The 24,308-nt window shown below is 36.2% G+C and overlaps 1 protein-coding gene across 1 annotated transcript in view; it reads right to left on the minus strand.

The window, feature by feature from the left end:
• Window positions 1-24,027, minus strand: part of MAP3K19 (mitogen-activated protein kinase kinase kinase 19) — a 387,232-nt gene extending 363,205 nt beyond the window's left edge. The window contains exon 1 of the mRNA XM_044074941.1: window positions 23,813-24,027. Within this exon, the coding sequence (XP_043930876.1) occupies window positions 23,813-24,026 (214 nt within the window). The 5' untranslated portion in view covers window position 24,027. The remainder of the gene's footprint in view (window positions 1-23,812) is intronic.
• Between the last annotated feature and the right edge of the window lie 281 nt (window positions 24,028-24,308).

The raw sequence follows: 24,308 nt of genomic DNA on the forward strand, positions 1-24,308 counted from the left end.
GTGATAAGCTTATTATAACTCGTAAGAAAATACAAGAGAATCCAATGAAAAAACAACAATGTGCTGTATGTAAATACATGACTCCAACAATACATGATAGACACAAAGCCCACACAGTCTACCGATTATGACTAGTAATATTTATTTTGCTTATCAGAATTGTTTTCACCTCTCCATCTGTGAGATTTAATAAGGTTCAGCCTAAGCATGTTTCACTTCACCATACTGTTTTATCCCATCACTTCCTTTGGAAAGCTGTTTCAGGGATCCTCTTGAGTATTTTCTTGTTCTGTTGCTCTTTTCCCCTGTTTCTGTTACATTCATCTGTGAAATATTACTTCTTTGCACTTCTCTTGAATATGCAACTTTTAATCTTGTAGGTTCATAGGTTCATATGTGTTTACAAGGCTAATGACCACAGGGGTCTTTTTAGGCCTAGCCATACATCCCAAATCTCTGACAAGCTCTGGTACCCTTGATAAGCGTAAGCAGTGGCTTGGTAGATGATGCATTTACAGGTTCCTGTATCCATTAGAGACACAGGTGCCAAACCAGGGATGAATTTCTAGTTGCCCATCCAATTGTCCAAGTTACACTTAAACTCGGTTACGGAGGAACTCAGCTTCATATGAATGGGGAGCCTTTTCCAGGGAAGATGCAGTCTCTGGAGACATTAGTATCTCTCCAGCAGGTCCTATTTATACGACAGGCAAGGTTTAAGCCTTTAGAATTGGTAATTCTGGTATTGTCTGTTTTGTGGATATGCAGGAGGTCCAGCAGAGTGGGGTCTTACTGTGCCTTATATGCCAGGCATAGATCTCTCCTCAACAGCCTTCAGGAGACAGAAAACAGGTTCAGGGCCTTGAGGCGACCTGCATAGGACATCATATGTTTTACAACTGCAAGGTGTTTCACTGTTTCTCATGTCAGGTATTTTATTTTCCTGAAGATATGTATTGAATAAGCAGTAATACACTGTACAGGATACTCATTTTGACAAATAAATGCATGCACATGAATGGTTTGCTGAGCTTACCAAAGGAGCATATACTTCCTGTATGAATGCTACAGTTTTTTTCTCTAAAATATAATGTTCTTTAAACCAGAAAAATTGTGTTCTCACATTTTATAAATAAAACCCAAATCCATTCTTGTGTTACTGTATTTATCTATTCCTCCAGCTTTCAGAATTTGTAGCTAGCTAGAACGTATTATTAGTCAAATGCAAATCTCCCTTGTGCAATTACAAGTATAAACGTTAGTATTAATCTGTTGAATGGATATGATAAAATGGTAAATTAATGCTTATGAAAAGATATAATGAATACTTCACAAGGATGATACATTAATGGTTGATCCTTTATATGGCCAGTATGACAAGGCTGAATGCACAGCACCTACACTGCAGAGACAGCTAACTACAGATGTAGTCACAAACAGGGCATACATACAAATGCTGTAACACAGTCTTCACAGTGTGCAGTATGGCACTTTGTTTGTTGTACATTGTCATACTTTGTTATGTGTGGGGATGTGCTTGTGCATTGTGATACATTTTTTCAGTTGTATTGGTATATTTTATTAAATAAGGGGATGCACTTGCACCAGCTATGGTATACTTTTCAAAATGTGTATAAGAGATGGTGTGGAACTGGTTATGTGAACTTGGGTATGGGACAGGGATAAGCTAAGGTCATGTGCAGTGTTGACAACAATGGACTGATGAGGTCATGCAGCTGTGGGCAGTCACATGCAGGTAGTGCTTGTTGGCACATTGGCTTCATCATGTGTGCTCAGTATTCTCACTGTTGTGGTGGTGGTGTCAGCCCTGTATGCAATTTGGCACATAAAACAATGATTTTGTCCTTTTTTGTCTAGTTACTTCACAGCAGGCCTGAAATAAACTTTGGTATTTGTCTCAGGAGACCCCAGAGGCAGAAAATGCCATGCCTCTAGTGAATTCTGCATTTGGGGAACATAATTAAGAAAGCTGTTGGGAAGGTCAGTGGTAGTTTTTTTTGTTTTCAAGATGTGTGACCTATATTTATTGGACAACCACACCAGTAACTATTCTGCTCTGTATTTCTTGGACAACCCACCAGTAACTATTAAATCCCCTAAGATAATGTGCCTATTTTGGAATGTGTTTGGAGGGACCCATAGGCTGCCAATATATCTCCAGGGGATGGAAAGATAAAGACAATGAGATGTTCTGCCTGCACATAGAAGGATGGCAAGGAGACATAGTCATGGCTCAACGTTTTTTCTTTCATCCTCTCCTTAGATGTAAAGATAACACTTGGCCTTACTGTCAGGAAAATGATATCCCACTATCTTAATGGCAGCCCTTTAAAGCTGGTCAGCACATACCATGGCTTGAAGTCCATGGCCATGCACTTGGCCAAATCAGAGAAGCTATTCAGGACACACTCACTGCATTTGTTTTCTGTTTAAAGTGTCGTAACAGCATTACATGTGGAAGGATGTGGATATTGGAAGACATTCTGATTTTCCACTGGAATGTGTTGACCTGTTTGTATTAGTGGGGAATATAACATATAGGTATATAGCTTTAAATATACTAATGCAGGTATGGGGAGTTGTTTGTCATGTGGTACACATTCTCTCTTAAATGCCAGTCCAAATAAAGGCCACACAGAAGCTAGATTCTCATTGCCATTGTCTTTCATTCAGATGCTGTCTGGTGCCTGAGAAGGGATACATATTTGCACAAGTAATGAAATGGATTTATTTGTAAAAGGGTATGCATTTGAAAGCACAAAGGTATAATCTGCAGTCAGAAAAAATCCCCAGTTGCAGTCATGAATTTTCCTGCTTTAATCAACTTAGAAGAACAGCAGTTATAATTGAAATAGTGAAGAAGTCTTAAAAGGTGCAATTTTTACATTTATGCATGCCATTTGGGAAGAAGACTTGCATTTATTTCATAATTTAACTTTTCTTGAAGAGAAAACAGACCAAATAGCAGCAGTAATGGAGGAGTTCAGGAATTATTGTGGGCCTTCTAAGAAGTTACAGTTTAATGGCTATCTGATCTTTACCAGGGCACATATTCCTACAGAAGCTGCAGATGTTTATGCTACTAAACTAAAGAATCAACCCAGACTGTGAATTTGCTAAGTTGTAAGATTCATTAACAAGAATCAGAATAGTTTATGATATAAGAAATGATGAAACAAGTGGAAGGATGTTAAGAGAAATGGACTGGTAGTTGTCAGAAACTGTGTATTTATGCAGAGCAAGCAAAATTACAAGTACAGAGTTACAAGAATTAACTGAGGAAATGGAAGATTATAATATAAATATGATTCAAATAAAAGGGCCAAAATGAGGAATGAAGTGAGAATACATTGTAGGAGTAATAGATATAAAAGAGCCACATGACAATGCTTTATAACAGTGATTAAGACAACAAAGAGAACCAAGAAGCAGGCAGATAATATTGTGCAGCTGTAACTCAAGCCTTATATACTAGGTGTGACTGTAGACATGAGATAAGCATTGTCCTGCTTTAATCAATTATGTATAATCTATGTTAGGAGGAATCGTTTTGCAAAGGTACGTAACAAATATCATGTTCAAAAGAATTCTCATGTTGTTAAACAGAAATGTGAAAATGAGCTTTTTGTGATGTTAAGAAAAAGCAATCACAAATGATAAAATAAAATGTTCATTTATGACTAATTGTTCTATATTTATACATCTGTTTGGGGTCACCCTTTCCCTTAAAAATCGTCCTGATACAAGCTCATTTCCAGTCCCTTGGAATTTCATAAGTATTAATGCAGCTAGCAAATATTTTTAAGGAATTAAAAGATTCAAGATTCAAAGTAAAACTTATTGTCATTTAGGACTACGCATGTGTAAACCTAAACAGAATTACGAGTATCAGCTCACCATAAGAATACAGAAGCAGCACAGGATGCAACAAGTATAACATTAAGACATATCAAGTAATGGAATTAGAGACCAATGGCTATGCCCCAAGAACATAAGAAAAAAGCAAACTCCCCTATGTAGTCATGTAAATACTGTACAGTAGCAGCATGACAGGTGAGACTGGTCATTGGACATGAACTGAAATTGTCACTCTTTATGTATATTACATGAAGCAAGTAACAGGCAATTGCACTTGAATGTAAATATATAACTAAGTAAATAAATAAATATTGCACATTCCAACAAAACACTGTTATTGGTTTATTTGTGGTGGAGTCACTAGGGCTGGTGTCCGAGTTAATAAGTCTCATCACCGTCGGGTAGAAGCTGTTAATGAATCTGGGGGTCCTACAGCTACCTCCTGCTAGAAGACAGTTGAGTAAACCAGATGTGTACAGGGTGTGAGGAGTCATTAAGTATTTTGTGGGCTTTTTTAAGGCTCCTTGCTGTGAATAGCTTTTGGATTGATGGTAGACTAGTGCCCATGATTTTCTCAGCAACTCTCACCACTCTCTGTAGCTTCTTTTGAACTACTGTACAGTTCCCAAACCAAACAGTGAAGTTACAGGTGAGAATGCTCTCAATAGCTCCTCTGCAGAAGGTGGAGAGAACAGTAAGTGGGAGCTTTTCTCTTTTGAGTCTTCTCAGAATTGGGGCGATGTTGATGGGCCTTTTTGACCTACTAACCAGTATTCATAGCTCAAGAGAGATCCTCTGAAATGTGTACTCTTAGAAATTTTGTAGTTTTAACCCTCTCCACCTCTTCACTGTTAATCTTGAGTGATGAGTGGGCAATAAACCTTTTCCTGAAGTCAGTGATGATTTCCTTTGTTTTACTGATGTTCAGGTCTAGGTTGTTTCTCACACACCAGTCAAAGAGTTGACCTTGTCTCTGTTCGGTCTTTCATCCTTTCCTTTAATGAGGCCCATGACTGTGGTGTCATCTGCTAACTTGATATGATTGGAGCTGTGTTTTGCAGAACAGTCATGGGTATGGATGGTCTACAGCATCAGGCTGAGTACACATCTCTGAGGAACAGCGGTGTTGAGAATTAAGCACCCTGAGATGTTATTTCCTACACATGTCCTCTGTGGTCTGTTGATCCAGAAGTCTAAGATCCAGTTACAAAGGTGCTTGTTAATTCCAAGGTTGACTAGCTAATTGATCTATGAACAACAGCCTGACATAGTTGTTCCTTCCCTCTAGATGGTCAAGTTAGAGGTGCAATACCACCAATATGGCATCAGCAATGGACCTGTTTGTCCGATAAGTGAAATGCAGAGGATCAAAGGTTGATGATAGACTTGCTGACAGGTGCTTTTTAACAATCCTCCCAAAACATTTCATGATGCCAGAAGTTAAAGCAACCAGTCTGTAGTCATTCAGGCAAGAGGGATTGGCTTTTTTGGGAAGAGGGATGATATTTGTTACCTCAAAGCAAGAGGGTACTTTTTCTAGAGCAATGGAGGTGTTGAAAATATCTGTCATAACCGAGCATAGTTGATCTGCACACCCTTTTATTTCTCTGCCCTGTATATTGTCTGGGCCAGCAGCCTTCCTGGGTTTCACTTTCTCTAGCTGACCTCTCACTTCCTCAGAGTTAAGACTGAGTACCTCCTCATTCTGGTTAGTGGGTAACCTAGTTGCAAGCAAGTTATTTTTCCTCTTAGAATATACCAAAGAAGGAGTTCAGCATGTCCAAGAATTCAATGCTGTCTTCACACTGAGCTGCCCTGGTTTTATAACTGATGATCTGTTGTATCCCCTGCCAAAGACTCCTAGTATCCCTCACATCCTCAAAGTGACCCTGTACCTTTCTTCCATAATCCCTCTTAGCTTCTTTAATGCCTCTTTTTAGATTTGCTGTGGCTTCACTTAGATCTTCCTTGTTTTTTGACCTGAATGCTGAATTCCTTGCCTTCAGGAGTTGACAGACTTTACTAGTGAGCCAAGGCTTTTGGTTTGCTCTAATTGTGATACTTTTGGTGAAAGATATATCATCAACACAATCTGAGATGTATGCCATTACTGCTTCTGTGTAGTCATCTATGTTTACCTGTTGGTCTGACGTGGCTGCCTGTCTGAATACATCCCAACAGGTACTTTCAAAACAGTCCTGGAGAGCACCCTCATGCCAAACCCTGATATGCTTCATAGTGGGCTTTTGTCTGATCAGAGCAGGTTTGTACGGTGGTAGAAGCATGATGGAAAGGTGACTGGAGATTCCTGTGTTAGGTTGTTGTACTGCCTTGTAGGGTCCTTTTAATTTGGTGTATGCCCTGTCCAAAATGCTTGTACCTCTTGTGGGAAAGTCTACATATTGATAATAGTGGGGTGGCACCTCTCTCAGATCAGCTCGATTGAAGTCACCTGGTACTACTTTTGCAAAATCCAAGGTTTTACTCTGTAGCTCACAAATAGAGTTGTGTAGTTTGTTCAGGGCTTCAGTGTAATTAGCACTGGATGGAATGTACACCACTGTTACATAGATGCCATTAAACTCCCTGGGTACATAAAACGTCGACATTTTAAGGACAGAAATCTAGATTATCAGAGCAGTGTGTTTGTACAATCTCACAGTTCTTACACCATCTAAGGGCATTATAATATCATGTTTTGACTTTTTGAGATCCATATTTGAGACCCCAGCCAGCCTTGTAGCTTTCCCAATACTCTATTTATCTCAATAGTTTAAGAATGTTTTCTGTCAAGTCTATAAGATTCACTTCCATAATGATAGTTCTAATTTTGACTTTATTACTGGAGTCTCTGCAGAATGTTTTAAAATGTTTCATGAAAGTCTTAACAGTATCCCTTGTAGCTGAAATAAATGATCTCACTTCCATTGTGTTCATGCTGAAGAACTGTCAGTTCATCAACAGGGTGAAGTACTTGGAAAACTCATTGAAAACATTTTTTTTGACTGTTAGAGATGCCAAAAGGAGAAAGAATGACTGTGCGTAGGTATGGTAAATTAAGTGTGGGTTTGGCATTTAAATGCCAAACCTTTGGATATATTGAAAGTTTTTAAATAGGGGTGTGAGTGTGGGTGTGTTTGTAGGCTAGATTTACAGTAAGGGGAGGACATATTTACTATAATGTGTGTATGCTAGTGCATGGGATGTGTGTCTTGAGTGTTTTGTGAAATGGTAGTTTTACATAAACGGGTTTACTAAGTTAAGGTGTAAGGCTGGGGTTAGGGTTAGACTTAACAGTCCTCCTCAGTTAGCTAACTTTCTGCCTACAGTAATCTAATGCACATCCGGTGCCCTTGATATTGTTCATAACTAAGTCTATAATACTGGATAGTATCATAACCTTTACCATAACATGATGGCATGCTTCAAGTGTGTAAAATTACATACTCCTTCACAGACTGATTTAATTGTAAACAGACAGTATCTAATATTTAGTTTTCCTGAATGGTTTTCCTAACAATTCTTTTCTTATGATTTTCTGTCTAAAATGTTCGCAATTTTTCTTTTCATAGTCATGCAATCAATATTAACCAAAGTTTTTTTTTTCCCTAGCAGGTTCAAATCACCTAGGAGATATCCATTTTCTGGCTTAAGCATGTACACAAAATTGCAAGGATTCAGAAGCAGCCCTGGCTGTGATCAGTAAAGCTGCAGCAAAATGGGACTTTTAGAGTGATTGAAGAAACCAGCAATTTAGAGAGACAATATCCTCAATGAGGAAAGACCCCGTTATTGGCTATTTTGCATTTGTATGAATTGTTTGGTGAGCACCACAAGCTGTAGCAAGCATTTTGCTGTGGTAATCACTACCATAAGCACATGCATCACACTGGCACAGGTACCCCCCCCTCATTTGTTCCCCTGCACACACATGTACATACCCTAGCGCACGCGTATATATATACACACACACACACACACACACACACACACACACACACACACACACACACACAAGCATTTCCATACTTCCTACTTGTTCCTAAGTTTGCAGAATGTCCCTGATGTTGTCTTCTAGTTTGTCACAGTCTAATGATTACAGTCAGCCAGTGATGTCAGACATTAGAGTTTCATTCTTTTTATTGTTCAGAATGCATTGAGATGCAAGACCTGTTGTTCTATTACCTTTTTAAAGGGATTGAAGTAATATTTAGAAAGACTTCCTGGTGTTGTCTAGTATTCCTCTCCCTGCCCAGCCTTGTCCAGTGGTCTCAAGCATGGTCCTCGTAACTTATGAACCATTACAGTCAGTCAATAAGGCCAGACCTTAGAGTTTCATAGTTCATAGTAATAATAATAATAGTAATAATAATAATAATACACATCATGCTCCAAACCCTGCAAACCCTGTGTTTTATTAACTGGGCAAGTGGATTAGGGTAGTATTCAAGAGTGTTCCTGGTTCCCTGGTGTGTAGTGTTTCTCCCAATGCATTGTGTGCTGCAAATCCTGTTCTGTTAATAGCTGAAGTGACTTAGGGTTGCACTTTAAAGTACCTGGTGTCTAGTGTTCCTCTCCCAGTACTGCAGGATGTGCTTGTTAGTCAAGAGAAGGCAGCTACCCCCCCACACTCACACTTTCTCTCTCTCACACACACACACACACACACACACACACACACACACACACACATGCACTCAAGTACATCGAACACCCCAACACTTAATTGCACTCACCCACATATGAGCACACTTACCCTACCTATTGCCTAACTACTACAATCTACTGTAACTACCCAGACAGGCACACACTCTTAAACACACACATACACACTCACCTGAAACTGCTTATAGTTCTGCATACACTGACACGTGCACCCCCCCCAAACTTCCTGCCCATTAACCTCTTTGTCACTTACCTCTAGCATGAAGTCTCCCATTAATGGATGGACATAAAATTTTGGTTGAATTAAATAATATGACTTGTACTGGGGATTTATGCAGCTGAACAGTTCTCTGAATCACTCAGCTGCATAAAGCACTTACTGTAGGCTTTACTGGGGGGAGAACACGTGGCTAATTGTTATATAATGTTCCCCCTGAATGCCTCATTTAGATTTTTGTTAGCCATAGAAAACAGCCTACCATGCTGCTGCACCTGCTGAAGGTAAGGTGGTGAGGTAAGGCTGTTTCTGAATGAGAAGTGGCTAACATCAATGGTAAAGAGGGCTTATTATTGATGATAACATTTCTGAATCCCAGGGTACGTAATACTTAAACCACATTGGGCTGCACTGGTGGCAAAGTGGGAATAAAGTCCTGAAAATCTCCATGGTGACCTGAGCTCAGTTCTTAGCTCAAGCAACTGACAGTGCGGCCATGGAATGATGGGCATGCCCATCCTTGTGGAAAGGTGGGAGAAGTGCATGCAGAGACCCACTGGCATGTTGCTCTGCCTGTTGAAGATCAGGTAGATAAAAGCATTTAATGCTACCTGGTGGTGGGTTGGGTGTCCTGCTAACATCAAGCTCCTTGCAGAAGTGAGGAACGAGGTAGCACTGACGTCCATCGCATGTCCCATCAGAGGCTATCACTGACATTGGCAAGAAGACTCCCTGACGGCAGTATGCTGCTATACCATGTGTCTCAGTTTCCTTGCCAGCTCCAAACATGGGTCAGGGATAGTATAGCAGTGAAGGAAATTCAGTAGACCTGGTAGACAAGGAGATGTTCTTGGAACAGCTGGATATTAAAAACTGGGTAAAAATACTTAATCTAATTCATTACTAGATCATTTTGGAGGGGAATACATTCCTGTACAACATACTATTGCACACAGTCTTATACATGCACCAGGAATATGTTCATCACTAAAAGATTACTGGTGTAGCTCCTTTACTCACAATACACCTTAAAATGATGCAATCAATTTTATTATAATTGTTTTTGAAGCAGCTGCATTTTGTTATTCTTAGATATTTGTTTACCAGTGCTGTTATGCCCTCTCATCATACATGTTTTGTACTTCTGTGACAGTAATATGTTCCATAACCTTTGAATGATGAAGTCAATTTCAATGTCTGGGTTTATGTTTCTGTAATAATTGCAATATCTCATTTGAAATTAGTGTGCCTTTAAGTAGATGTACCTTTTCCCCTGGACTACAAATGTTCATTAGTAATGTATTTATGTTTTTTCCCCGTCTGTCTGTTTTGTGTTTCTGTTCTAAGAGAAATTTCTGTGTATCATCAGTTATAGTTATATACTGTACAGTATCACTGACTAAAATTCTCTGTCATGCTTGGTTAAATGTATACCATTTCTACTGAACACGTCACCATATTTAAGAACAATAATAAATATAAACGCTCAGGAGCAACCTAGCACAAGACCAAAAGTTCAGCATATATCTATGCACTCGAGGTATAGTCTCTAACAGTGATAGTATTTGAAATTCCAACAGCAGGTAGATAAAATTCAGAGACAAAGTAAAAATAATATCCTTTTATTCCAGACACATGTGAAGGTAAGCGCTTTCGCCAAGAGGCTTTGTCAAACCTTGAACAAACAGAGTGTAAAATCACCTACTACTATATATCTAACTGGTAATTAGCTAATTGATACCAATCAAGTCAGCACTCCTCTTAAAGTCATAGGCTGAACACTGTCAAGTGTATTTAAAATGTATCATAACAAATAAGCATGTTAAAACATTACATCCATATGGATAAAATTCAAAGATAAATGAGTATGTAACACAGTTACCATGATTAAAAATATATACCTATTAACATGTAAAATAAATATATATCACAGAACATAATTTTAAACACTGGTATACTAACCCCATGATTTACCTAACTACCAACTTCCTATTTTTCAAGACAGGTTTCAGGGGAATTTCATCACTTAACCCTGGACTGGGATGTGCTTTAAACTGTATTATCCATTTAACTTCCATTCTTTCCGTGTGATTCCTGACATCTCCACCCCTGATACTAGAATGATTCATTTGAATCACCAAGAAACAAAATGTATGTTCTGTCCCTACTTCAAGAATATGTTTGGATAGGGCATTTGTATTGGAATGAATGCATATCTGGTATAGATGTTCTCTGATACGATCTTTAAGCCTCCTATCAGTTTTGCCTACATAAATCATCTACAGATAGAACCAGGTTTTCTTGACTACCATACCAATTATATCCTTGAATTTCTGAGTCCCTTATTTTCTTTGCCAGTGGTTCTAAATATAGTGCAAATAACAAAGGGGAATGAGGACACACTTGCCTGCTTCATCTACTCAAACAAAAATTATCAGAGAGAAACCCAGCCACTATAATTTTCACTTCCAATCCCTCATATATCCTCCTTATCAACCTTATAATTTTATCAGGGAATGCAAATGCTTCCATTGCCCTACTCATAAACTCCCAGCTTAGTCTGTCAAATGCTTTCTCTGCATCAAGACCCACCAACAACAGTGACATTTGCTTACATTCAGCTTCCCTTTGGATCATCAATGTTCTGTTAAGTTGTCAAATGTTTGCCTCCCCTCCACAAAGCTACATCGATCCGCATCTATCAGTTTTGGCATCACCTTTGCCATTATTTTAGCCATTAAATATATAAACACTTCATAATCATGGTTTAGAATTTATTGAAATGGGCCTGTATGAAGCTGGATTTGATGGGTCTTTACCCTCTTCGGGTATTAGAATCACCACCACTTTCTTCCAGGAAGTTGGTGCTTCTCCTCCTCTTACAATACTGTTAAACATATCCTTCCAGGTCTGTTGATTGGTTATACATCACCATTTGTATCTCATCTCCTCCTATCCTAACTATTAATAATTGAGCCTCAGCCTCAATATCTTTTCTTGATCTCCATATGTCTCTGCTTAATACAGAGTTTTATAAAATTTCCAAAATATTTCTAGTACCTCTGCAGGATCTCTTGTTATCTTCCTTGTTATAGGCTCCCTAAGCTTGGCAACAATCCTTTCTACTTTCTGTTACATGAGTCTTTGTACTAAAAGTTTTTGTGCTCTGGCATTATTATCAAAAAAAAAAACAGCTCCCTAACAGCAATCTTTCTAAACTCAAGCATATTATTGAGGTAATCCTTTATTTTCTGCTTAGTATTCTGCAGTTGTTCCTCCTTTTGTTCTGTCAGATTCTCCCTATTCTGCAATACTTTAACATTTGTCAGTCCCTCTAAATAATTCTTGTTGCTTCTTAACTATATCTCCCTTTCTTTTATTTCCACCCAATTTTTAAACTCCACTTTAATTTTATCTCACTCCCTAGCTATATTTTAAGAAGAAATTGCTGTCTTCTCTAATATCTCCCGTATAATTTCCACTACCCATTTCTTAAATTCTTCCCTATTCAACAGATAGATGGGAAAGCACCAGTGTCTCATTTTTATTTCATTACCCTATGTTCTTTATTTTAGTTATTATTGACATGTGATCTTAAATAGTTATTGGATGTGTATCAAAACTTTCAATTAAATGCATATCTTCCTGTGAACTGTAAGTTGTGTATGGCCTGCCCCAGTTTTTGTATCTTGTGGAATAATAAGTAAATTCACTCCAAACTCATACTAGTGAATTCACTACTTCCATGCCAAATATTTTCATAAATTTCTTCAAACATCTACCCTCCTTTGTTATATTTCCCATCTAGGCCCCCCAGACACATCTTCTCTGCTGCAAATCAAATTCCAGTCCCAGCCTATAGGTTATATTTCCTCCTGAAAACTGTTTATTTCTCCCAGAATTTTCTTAAGCTCCATTATAGCAGTTCTAGGTGGAATATAAATGCATGCCAATGTAATCCTTATCCCTTGCCGGTAGCCCCTTGGTACTACAAATCTGCCATTATTATCTTTTTTATCCTCTTCTATGACTATTGGTGCTCCTCTTGCAATAAATATAAATACTTATCTTTTTCTCTGTCCCAGGTATTCTGCTGAGTAATCATCCTGTAAACTTTTCTTTATCAAATTCACATGCTCAATTCTTTCCAAATGTGTCTCCTGTAGCATAGCTATTTGCACTCTACATTTTGTACTATAGTTCACTATTCTTTCTTTTTTGTATATATCTGTGAGACTATTAACATTTAAAGATAATATCAAAAGGCTCATTATGTTAAAAAGTTATTATTCTCACCTTTTATTTGTAACAGCTTTCTGTTAATTATCTAAGAGTTCTAGCTTTTGTGTTACATGCACACACTAATATCTGGCAGGTTGAAATTTAATGCAGTTGTTTCTTGTCATATCCATTTGAGCTTATATCATATCTTATAAAACCTTTTGTTTTATTGAAATCCCTCAAAAAAAATAAACCCCCAATACACACCAAAAACCTATTAACTAATATTATCACCCTAACCCTAAACCTCGTCACCACAATAAACAGAACATGCTGGAGGGATAGATTCCTGTCCCAGAGACTTCCCATACTCTGGGGTTGGGAGGGTGGCCTAATGGTTAAGGTGTTGGACTTACAAACAGAAGGTACAGTGTTTGAAACTCACAGGAGATAACTGGCTAGGCTTAAAATGGCTCACAAGGGCAGTTAGCCTAGTACTAACCTATGAACTGTGAACAAACTGCCTATCTATATCAAACAAAACTCCTCATTAGCACTGTTCAAGAAAAATCTTGATGACTGGATGGGAGATAGGAAATTCACCTCGAGGATCACTTCTATGGCTCTGCTCGACAGTGGCACAGGAAAATAATTTTCTTGGGTGGCGAAAGCCAGGATACTTTTGGCTAGGCTTATATAGGCCCTAGGGCCAATAGCCTAGTACCTACCTATGAACCTATGAACCCAAACTATGTATGCCTTCAACTATTGAAGTTTTACCTTCCTAATAGGCAACAATTGTCCCAAATTGACAACCACACTGAAAGACATGGGTTAACCTAAAAGGAAGGTTATCCATGCTAAGATCTCTCTGTAGTCTTTATTACCAGAAGAACAAGAAGTGGAATCTCCTAAAGTTTCACAGTTCACTTGTTTTGGACACACTTGTATTTCCTCCTTGGCATGTTCTGCATCAAAAATGATTTTGTCCCTCCAGGAAAGGATATTCTGAAAATAGCTGGGTACAGAAGTTTGAATCTCATGCCTGCTTCTCAACATTCCCTGATTAGTGGAATAAATTTGCTCATCTTCTGAATAGTGTACAGTGAGTAATCATTTTCCATAAACAGTCTACTATCTCCCGCTTTTAGTGCTTTGTCCTTCTGCCACAGTTTTGTCAGTATCAACTCTTTCTGCTGGTAGGATTGCATCTTTACTATTAAAGGTCTAGGTTACTTTCTTATGGCCAAGTTTGGAGCATACACACAATGTGCCCTTTCAGTTAACAACTCCTGCTGTAGAATACTAGACCAGCTGCTTATTTGTGCTTTCATGAAATTAATACAGTTTGCACCTTCCAGTTTCTCTGTTACAGCAGAAATTCTGAGATTGTCCCTGTATGCTCTGTCCTCTAATTCTATTATTTTTTGAAACATCTCTTCTTGAGCAGTCTCATAGTCAGCCAGTCTTTTCTTCATTTTGGCCTCTGATTTTTGCAGTTTTATTACCTCATCTGAATATTTGTTTAAAGCTTCTTCCATTCTATCCAGCCTTTTGTTATATGGTTGACATACTCCATCAGTGTTATATTTATTTAAATCAGCTCTTGTAACTTGAAATCTCTCCTAGTTGTAATTAACCCAAAAACTCTGTCAGAAACTCACTTTATACTCACAGTGTCTCAAAACTGTAGAGTTCCTTCCCATTAGAGTTAAAGCTTACAGAAAATAATAAGTGATTTAAAAGTTTGCTAAACAGCATTTTCAAGGCACTTGGCTCTGCTCTTGCTCTACACCTAGATAATTTATGATCCTGAAGAAAATGCAAGTTGCAATACCTCTGACAAAACGTTGGTTGCTCTGTACTAAATTCCATATGGTAATTATTATATTTCCCTTACTATCTGCTACTGTAAACATTTAACTGATTATATTTCTTAACTAACTACTGCTGCTTAATTCTCATACTTCCTCATAATATAACTACTTACTAGTTTCAACCCAAATGTCAGTCTTTGTCTCCCCTTGTTTTTATTTGTATTTCTGAATGCTACAACTTTATACAAATGAATAGGTAATCTATTAATCTCTTATTTTCCCCTCTTTCTATAGTCACAAATTGTATGATATAAGATTAGCATTAATTATCAGTTGCACCTAATTATGTATGCAGACATGTATATGCAACCAAGATGAAAATATTGCTTACAATGTGGAAAATGAAAATATACTGTGTATTGCCTACGTATTTGAATATTGGAGCCTTTCTTCCCAGGCCTCCAATGAAAAAAGGTATCTATCTCAGTTGGACTTTCCCAGTCAACAAAGATAAATAACTAAGTAAAATAATAAATTAGTTTGCCTCATTATTCATTCTTTCTACAAAAATGCTTGATTTCTACTTAGATCTGAAATTATATTTATGATAAGGATAATGCTGCTGTAATGGCCAATTTTAGCCATTTATTATGTTTATATACAATGACCCATTTACCCCTACCTCATGTTATTTATTTTGAGGTGTTATAACATGTTGCTTGGTTTATTTCACACTAAGCCTTAATGACTACTTACCATTGCACTGTTGACTTCGTTCTGACCACTGAGTTACCTTGGAGAATAATCCATCATTTAATCAATGTCTGTGATGCCCTTCAACTAAGAAGGCATTTGCAATATATTGTAAACTTGTCTTGGATTAAATTTGTACTTAATTTATTTGATATTTCATGCATGCAAAAAGGATTCTTCTTTCAAAATAAAATGAAATGAAAATTAAAGTATGCTTCTGATTTTATTCCTAGTGTCCTGCTGGTTTAATTTGCTTTTAGGATGAAGATAGTACCTAAGTGAGGCTTGCCCAACATGTGGCCCAAGGAACACAGTGCAGTACACCAGAGTATTCTCTTAGAATAATTTACATAAAACTATTAAACTACCAAGATAATCCTATTGTTTCCAGGGTTATTTTAGATATGATGGATTCTTTTTACTCTGACAGGCCTCTTTTTATTTACTATATTCAGGCAAATCACACCATATATTATGCCCCTCAGCTTACTAATCAAGGTCATGGATTAATCTAGTTTTGGTTTCTAGAGTGGGATATTTCCACAGAATACTTTTCTGACTATTCAGAAATGAATCGTCATTTGATTTTTTAATGAGATTAAATTTTACATGTTGTAAATGGAATTGGTCACTTAATTATAACCTTCTGCAAAATCTTAATCTTTTGGAGTATGTAAACTGGAAATTAAAACATTTAAATTTGGAATGTAACTCTTGTCAAGCTAAGCTAGGCAAGTTATGGGCTTCATTTAAGACTGTAATGCAAGGAAATTTCATTCTCAAGCCTCTTTTTTGGAAAAAAATGAAAGACACATTAAGATGAGCAGTCTACTTAAACTAAAAAAAAAAAGTTATATTTTGATTTCCAACTTCACTATAACCCTCTTGTTGAGCAATAACGTAAGGGCATTCAAGCCTAAATTAACTAAATTGTCCACACAGCAGTCTTTGAACTGAAGTCAAACTAATGTTGGCTTTTCAGAATCAGCTAAGAGTCCACCCACATGTCTTGTAGCTATTACTCCAGTTAAAAAATACACTAGTAAAATATTAACTATGAAAGTGAGAGATAAAAGTAATACTGATGCATCATGAGATATCCTGGGTATTTTTTTCCCATCATTGCTGATAGATAACATTGTTTTATCATAGGAGTTTTATATATTTCAGCGCGTTTTTATTCTGTCAGTCTTCTGAAGTATTGCTTAATACTCTAAGTGACCCTATATATAACATTGAGATCAGCTGGGCTACAAAGATAGCGTGACACTACATAAGCAACAGATCTGGATGGATTTTCATATTTTTTCTATAAAATCTTTGCTAATAAATTGATTAGACTCTTCAAAATACTTATATTTAAGCCAACGGTATATCTAATGTGCATCTTATTCAGCTAGCACTATTTCTTTGAATAAAGGAAACTCGGGCCCTTTAAATCCAAATAACTACAGACTAATTTTTCTATTTTCTAGTTATATAAAATTTCAAAAACCAAAGCAGGCTAGCTAGTATAAAGATTAAAATTGTATAGACAAACCAGCCAGGCAGAGTGGAAAAAAACACTATACATTTTCAGGCAGCAACAACTTGTGACTCTTTTTGTGATGACTTCTAGCTTATAGATCCTTTTAATTTATTTCAAATTACAATTCACTCAAAGTTAAAATATTTGTTATAACTTTTGTTGCACAATAAATGTAGCTGTAGTCAAGACCATTTTCAAAAACACAGAATTTAATTAAAAAATGTGGAGTTTAATTCAGCATAATTATTCTAGCAGGAACATTCAGCAACTCTCATTGGAAGAGCCTCAATTATAAAAAAATAAAATATTTTTTTTCCAGAAAATACTCTTTATTAATGACTCCTGTAACCCTAAAGTCTCAATTATAAAAATGATACCTTCTCAAAAATGTTCTACTTTATTAATACCTCATGTCAATCCATTCCTAAAAGCATTCATTCTATCTGCAATGGCACCTTAACATTTCTTGGATCACATATCCATTCATATCTTGTAAACTTTCTCTTCCAAAAGGTCTAGGGGAACTGAATGGGTCTGTATTAGAACATCAAAGTTTCAAAACTTCGAATGTTCTAATATCGAACCTTATTCAACGAAAGCTGAAAACATCGAGCATACAGAACAGCAAATTTTTTCCTAGGGAAAAAAATCGCTGTTCCAAAACACATACACACAACACAAGCACACCAAACAAACAGCAATCCACACACATACACCTAAAATCTTACACCTAACCCTACACTAAACTATACACACACCACTAACTATCCACTTACCTTAACCCTAACCCTAAGTTCCATCACTATCGCACACTTACCTGACCCATGCCTTAATCGTAACTCACCTACCCCGCCCTAACCCTCACGTCCACACAATCACACACATACCTAACCCGTGCCCTAACCCTAACTCACTTAACCCGCCCTAACCGTCACGTCCACATAATCACACACATACCTAACCGCACCCTAACCCTAACTCACCTAAACTGCCCTAACCCTCATGTCCACACAATTTCACACATACCTAACCCACACCCTAACCCTAACGACCCTAACCCACACTCAATCGCACACTTACCTAAACCCGACCCGTAACTTTCCACCACAGCGCTGAAAATACCAAAGCAATAGAAATGGACAACCAAATTCTTTCCCTAGGAAAAAATTCGGTTTTCTGTTGCTTTGATATTTTCAGCTTTCACTGAATAGGGTTCAATATTAGAACATTCGAAGTTTTGAAACTTTGATGTTCTAATATAGACCCAAACTGAATCTATGAAATTTTTACTGGTCTAATTTAATATTAAGAGCCACTAAGCTTTTCAAAATTATATTTTCCTCTTAAGAAATCAAAGTTGATGTTCCACTTTGCATACTTTTTCACAGAATTGTTTGGTACTAAGCAATTTTTAACCCCTCGTCTTTACTGTTTACCTCCTCCTACTCTATACTAAAAATCCATTTCATAATAAGAAATTAAATTAAAAAAACTTTCATAGCCTTCTGAAAGAAACTGACCTATCAGGCAATGCCTGCTACATACAATCATTAAATAAAGCTCCTACTATATTGATACAAGATGAGATGGTATCTTCTAAAGACTTTCTTCTTCTTTGACCTCAACTTCAGCTACTTCTTCATTAAAAATTTTTAACTGGTATCTAAACTGTGTAAATGTCATGGTTACCTAAAATATATAATCACAAAAAAAGACACTAAACGAACTCAGGCAGCAAACTGATACCACAGGAAAATGTCTCTTTCAAGTGAAGTGCTAGAATTAAGCTGAAGCACTAATGGAAAAGTTTTTAACGCTTTATTTTACATCCGTTTTCGTCCACACTTCTTCAGAATGACAAATGAGAATACAAAAAGACCCAGGATACCCTGCTTTTTATACAAGTACTAATTAAAATAACTTAATAGATTAATTAATCTCTTATTCAATTAAAACAGCTTCAAAATGCACTTTAAAATAAATCCAAAAATTCAGTGTCAAAACTATGTAGCAAACAATGCTTGTATTCTTCTTAAAATTACCATAGTGAATATGTATCAGCACAATCAACATATTCTAACCTAAAATATTATAAAACATGAATAATAAATAAAAAATGGTAGATAATGAATAAGTTATTGATGATTTTGATGTCACTATCAAAGTTTGGCTGCTCTCAATTTTAGAATGGGTGCTATGGAAACCATGTCGTTAAGACCTGGGGGTTTAGTTGATTCTAGCACTATTTGCCAGAACAGTTCTCGATATTCAACCCTGGTCTCCCACATGCCACCCCTAGGATCAACTTGTACAACTTCCAACACAAAAAATCTGTATTTAGCTCTAGTACAAAGGCAAGAGTGTTTGTAAAGTGCATTACTTTCCCTTGCTGTTCTAATGTCATACAAATGCTCATAAATACGTTGTTTGAGCTTCCTTTCACTCTTGCCTATGTAGAATGAGTCACATGTCATACATACTGCCAAATAAATTATTCCATTGGTATTACAATTAGCAAAGGAGTTAAGTACCAATCTCCTGTCCCTTGCCTTAAGATAATAACTCTCTCCAACTAAAAGATTTGCACAGTATTTGCATGCACCACATCCAAACAGACCCTTCTTGTTGGTAGATGTAATAGCCTTAACATCAGTGTCACCACGTTCTAAATAATTTTTTATGGTTTTCCCTTTTCTATACACAAGTTTTGGTTTGTCAAAAAAAATATTATGCAAGTCAGAGAATTTCAAAAAGTTTTCCCATTCCTTTTCAACAATTTTCCTGATGGATGTTGTTTGTCCATCAAAGGTAATAACCATACTGTTAGTGTATTTGTCACCATCTTGTAGTCTACTTGGTGGGTTCCCTAGTGTACCTCCCGTCCCTAAAATAGGGGCGAATCTAGAATTTCTACACAAGCAAACTTCATCATAAACTTCATCTAAGAGCTTGTTAGGGTAACCCCTCTTTTGAAACTGTTGTCTTAACCACTTACATTCCTTGTAAAAATCTTCATCTTCAGAAAACATTCTACTGGTTCTAACTAACTGCCCTTTTAATACTGCTCTTTTTTGAAAAAAAGGGGTGTGAGCTAGTAAAATGGAGGTAAGAATTTGAGAACGTCTCCTTTCTGTATATCTTAGATACAAAATGGTTGTCTTTTTTGATAATGGTAATGTCTAAATAATTCAGAGTATTCCTGTCAAACTTAAAAGTAAATTTCAAGAAGGACGTTGTTTCATTTAAACATTTAACCATATCAACAAAAGAACCTACATCACCTTTCCACAAAAAGCAGAGATCATCTAGAAATCTGCCATAAAGTAACCATTTTTCTTTATAGATGGAATTCAACAAAAAGTTATTCTCCCAGTATGCCATAATAACGTTCGCATAAGTGGGTGCACAAGGGGCACCCATAGCTATGCCCCTAACCTGTTTGCAGTATTCTCCTGCAAAATAAATAAAGTTATTTTTTAATACAATTCCCATAAGGACTAGCACTGTCCTAAATTCATTGTTGGTAAGCCCATTAAAACCAACAAGCATTTCTTCAAACCATTCCAAGCCGATCTCATGGGGAATACTTGTGAAAAGATCCACCACATCCATTGTTCCAAAAGAAAGATCAGCGGAACACATGGAATGGTCTAATCTTTTGAGAAGGTCCCATGAATCTTTAAGTATGTTCTGGTTATCAGACACTAATTTCTTGATCTTAATATCCACGTATTTAGCCAAGGGTGCTGTTACCGAACTTTCTGCTGCCACTATAGCTCTTAGAGGAGGATCATTGGCATCTTTGTGAATTTTCGGGATACCAAAAATAACAGGCACCCTAGGTTTGTCATCGTGTAAATATCTGTAAGTGTCTAGATCAATGAGGCCTTCCATAACCATATCATTTAATAATAGGTAAATCTTTTTATATGATATGTTGATTTCAAGATATTAAGATTTTTTTAAGATGTCTAAGGGTGTTGTTAGGGTTATGTATATTTATGTCATGAAACATCAATTCAAGGTTCTTATTCCTAATAAATAGTTTCAAGTCAATTAATAAGTTGACCATATTGGTTTTTTTGTTAGGTACAAAACCAAAACCTTTGGAGAACAAACTAAATATAACTTTGTTAATTGGTAAAGTAGAAAAATTGTAAATAGAAAAATCACCACATATCCATCTAAAACCTGTGTTTTCAATCTGGTTGGTCAGTTCCATTTTACTGGATTCCTCATTTGAGGTCTCCTTTTGTTCCCCTGGTAGTTTTTTGAATATGAGTCTACATTGTTTTTAGACCTAAGCCTTTCAGATCTTCTTAAAGGAGGGAATTCCCTGTCAAAATTCTCTTCACTTAGGAATACCTCATCCTTATCCTGAATATCTGTTTGATAATTGGTAAAATTCCTACCTCTGGCTTTCGGTTTGGGATAATGAATATTGGTCTTATATTCATGAAGGTCCCTTTCGATTTTATTAAATTTCCTATTTTGAACCTCAATACATTTATCTTCCACATTTTTCAAAATATTAAAGTATTTAGATTTTTCATCTTCTATAGTATAAACTAAGTCAGAAGTAATGCTGTGATTCAGTTGTTCTATCCTGACTAACAGTCTTTCTATTTCAGTATCATTGTTTTTAATTATAGCCCTCATCACATCCATACCACATTTATCAAAAGCCGTAATCAAATCTGTATGAAAATCACTGCCATCAATTACATTGTTGGGGTACTTGCATACCCTGAGGCCTTTTGGTACAATATTAAGTGACAAACAGTGCTTAAGATAAGAATGATCCATTTCCAACATCTTTAATTTATGTAAGAAAAAGTCAAAATCTTCAAGCATAGTTCTAAATGTCCCATTATTAGCAACAGTGTTAACTTTCATCTGAAAGTCAAATTTGGCTGTTTTAATTGAATAAGAGATTAATTAATCTATTAAGATATTTTAATTAGTACTTGTATAAAAAGCAGGGTATCCTGGATCTTTTTGTATTCTCATTTGTCATTCTGAAGAAGTCTGGACGAAAACGGATGTAAAATAAAGCGTTAAAAACTTTTCCATTAGTGCTTCAGCTTAATTCTAGCACTTCACTTGAAAGAGACATTTTCCTGTGGTATCAGTTTGCTGCCTGAGTTAGTGTCTTTTTTTGTGATTATCAGTTGATTTGGACACTTTCCTGTACTTGTTTACCTAAAATATATCTCTAATATCAGCATTATTTGGTCAATTTTCAATAGAAATAATTAATTTACATCTCTTTTGGAACTTGTAAAGTTTAACATTCACTATGCTTAAAATCCTTTTATTTTAAACATTTAGTCAATGTGTTCTTTGAAAATTAGGTCCTATTTATTCATATTATAGGAATGAATTAGACTCAGATTTAAACATTGTAAATTTCTGGATTAATTTGTGGAAGAAAGCATTATTTTACATATCCTTCGAAAAGCTCTTTTCCACATTATATGATGTATTTTCATGGATATTTGACTCCTTTCAAAAAAGCTTTCTTCTTCCCTAATTTACTATCAGTTTATCTTACCTGTGAATGCAGATACCATGCATGAATTTTGATATTATTCCCAGTCCAAAACCTACGGCATTAAAAGACATCTTATTTCTCCATAAATCAGGCAGACCAGTGAACACTAGATCTGAACCTGCTTCAGCAAATAAACAAATCATGGTGGAAAGACAGATTTGTCACAGAATGACTACCCCTTCTCTGGCACAAACTTCCTTACCAGACTAAGTAGTGTGACACACTATCTTCCTTTAAGAAAAAACTAGACAACTGGATGGGTATTCATAAATCTAACCCCAGTATAACTGACCTATCTGTCCTTGAAAAAGTAGGTAAAATCTAAGTGTGTGTATTGACAAGTAAATTGCCACATGGCCCAATTGTCTTGTACATTCTATAATTCTATGATGATGTAAAAATGTTCAGACATTATATCTATACAAGTATTATCAGAACTTTTATTAAATATTGGCAATGATGTAGTTAAATATGCAGAAGCGGTAAAATGCATTATAGCCTCAAATTTGTTTAACAAATAGCAGCTGTCCCCTTTTCGGCATTTTGGATTTATTTCTTATTAAAACTTAATTATGTAAATCATTTCTTCTTGTTTTACATTATTATGTTCAAAACTGGACTGCATCATAACACAGTAAAGAAAATGTAAATGCTCACAACAAAATTATTGTACACAACACACATGTATGCATGCACACATGTGAGTGCGCACACACACATACACAAAAAGACAGACCCACAGACATACACAAACACAATTGCACACTACCAGAATAATACAGCCATATTCCGGTTTGAACAAACAGGCTCCTTGACTGATAATGGTATGTAGCACTGGAATGAATATTAGCCTGTATAGCTACTATGCCTAGATATAAAAAGCCTGGTGACAGACTACATGCAGTCCAAATTCCAATAATCTATTAAAGATCAATTTGTAATTAAGTGATGTTGTCACAATATTTTTTTTTCTTGACAGAGTTTGGTGCAGCACTCATCTATATATGCTTTATTTTCTTATGGGTATGTATAATACATGATCATAGTTTACAAATGCCATGCACATGCTTTAAGCACATTGTATACAAATACATTGTGTATAAATGTAGCTACATTTTGCAACTAAATATTCTTACATTCGGTGTGTGTTCTTATACATGAAATAAAATAACACTTACTTCGTCGAACATTAGCCTTTGCACTTTGTATGCCATTTAGACCTTGCAGACCTGGTATACTTGTTTCAGACTTGGACTTGATTGTTGATGTCTCATCTCCATTGTTCTGTTTTATGGGAGGACGAAATAAAATATGCGTCCCATTCAAAAGCTTCTCTAATTGCCTTTCATCCGGCAAAGAGGAATTGCTCTGTTTCCCATTATACAGTGCCATCTCCTGCCTTAGGAAACACATACATACACTTATTTGTTATTTTTAATACTCACTGTTTTCTAACTCTTGCAGTCTCTGAACTCTGTAATCATAATCAGACTCATATTGTAACATATTTCAACTTTGATTAAAGAAAGTTTAATTTTGGGTCATTTTACAAATTATACAGCAAACGGATATTGAGAATTCCTGATTAGGAAACGTAATCTACTGCACTGAAAAAGTTAGTACCTGCTGTTTGCTCAGAGAGCTAATTTAAATGTGAACTATGTAGTGTTGAGT

This window comes from Protopterus annectens, chromosome 6.part0 (genome assembly GCF_019279795.1).
Source record: "Protopterus annectens isolate FY-2018-M chromosome 6.part0, PAN1.0, whole genome shotgun sequence".
In the NCBI taxonomy this organism is placed as follows: Eukaryota; Metazoa; Chordata; order Ceratodontiformes; family Protopteridae; genus Protopterus; species Protopterus annectens.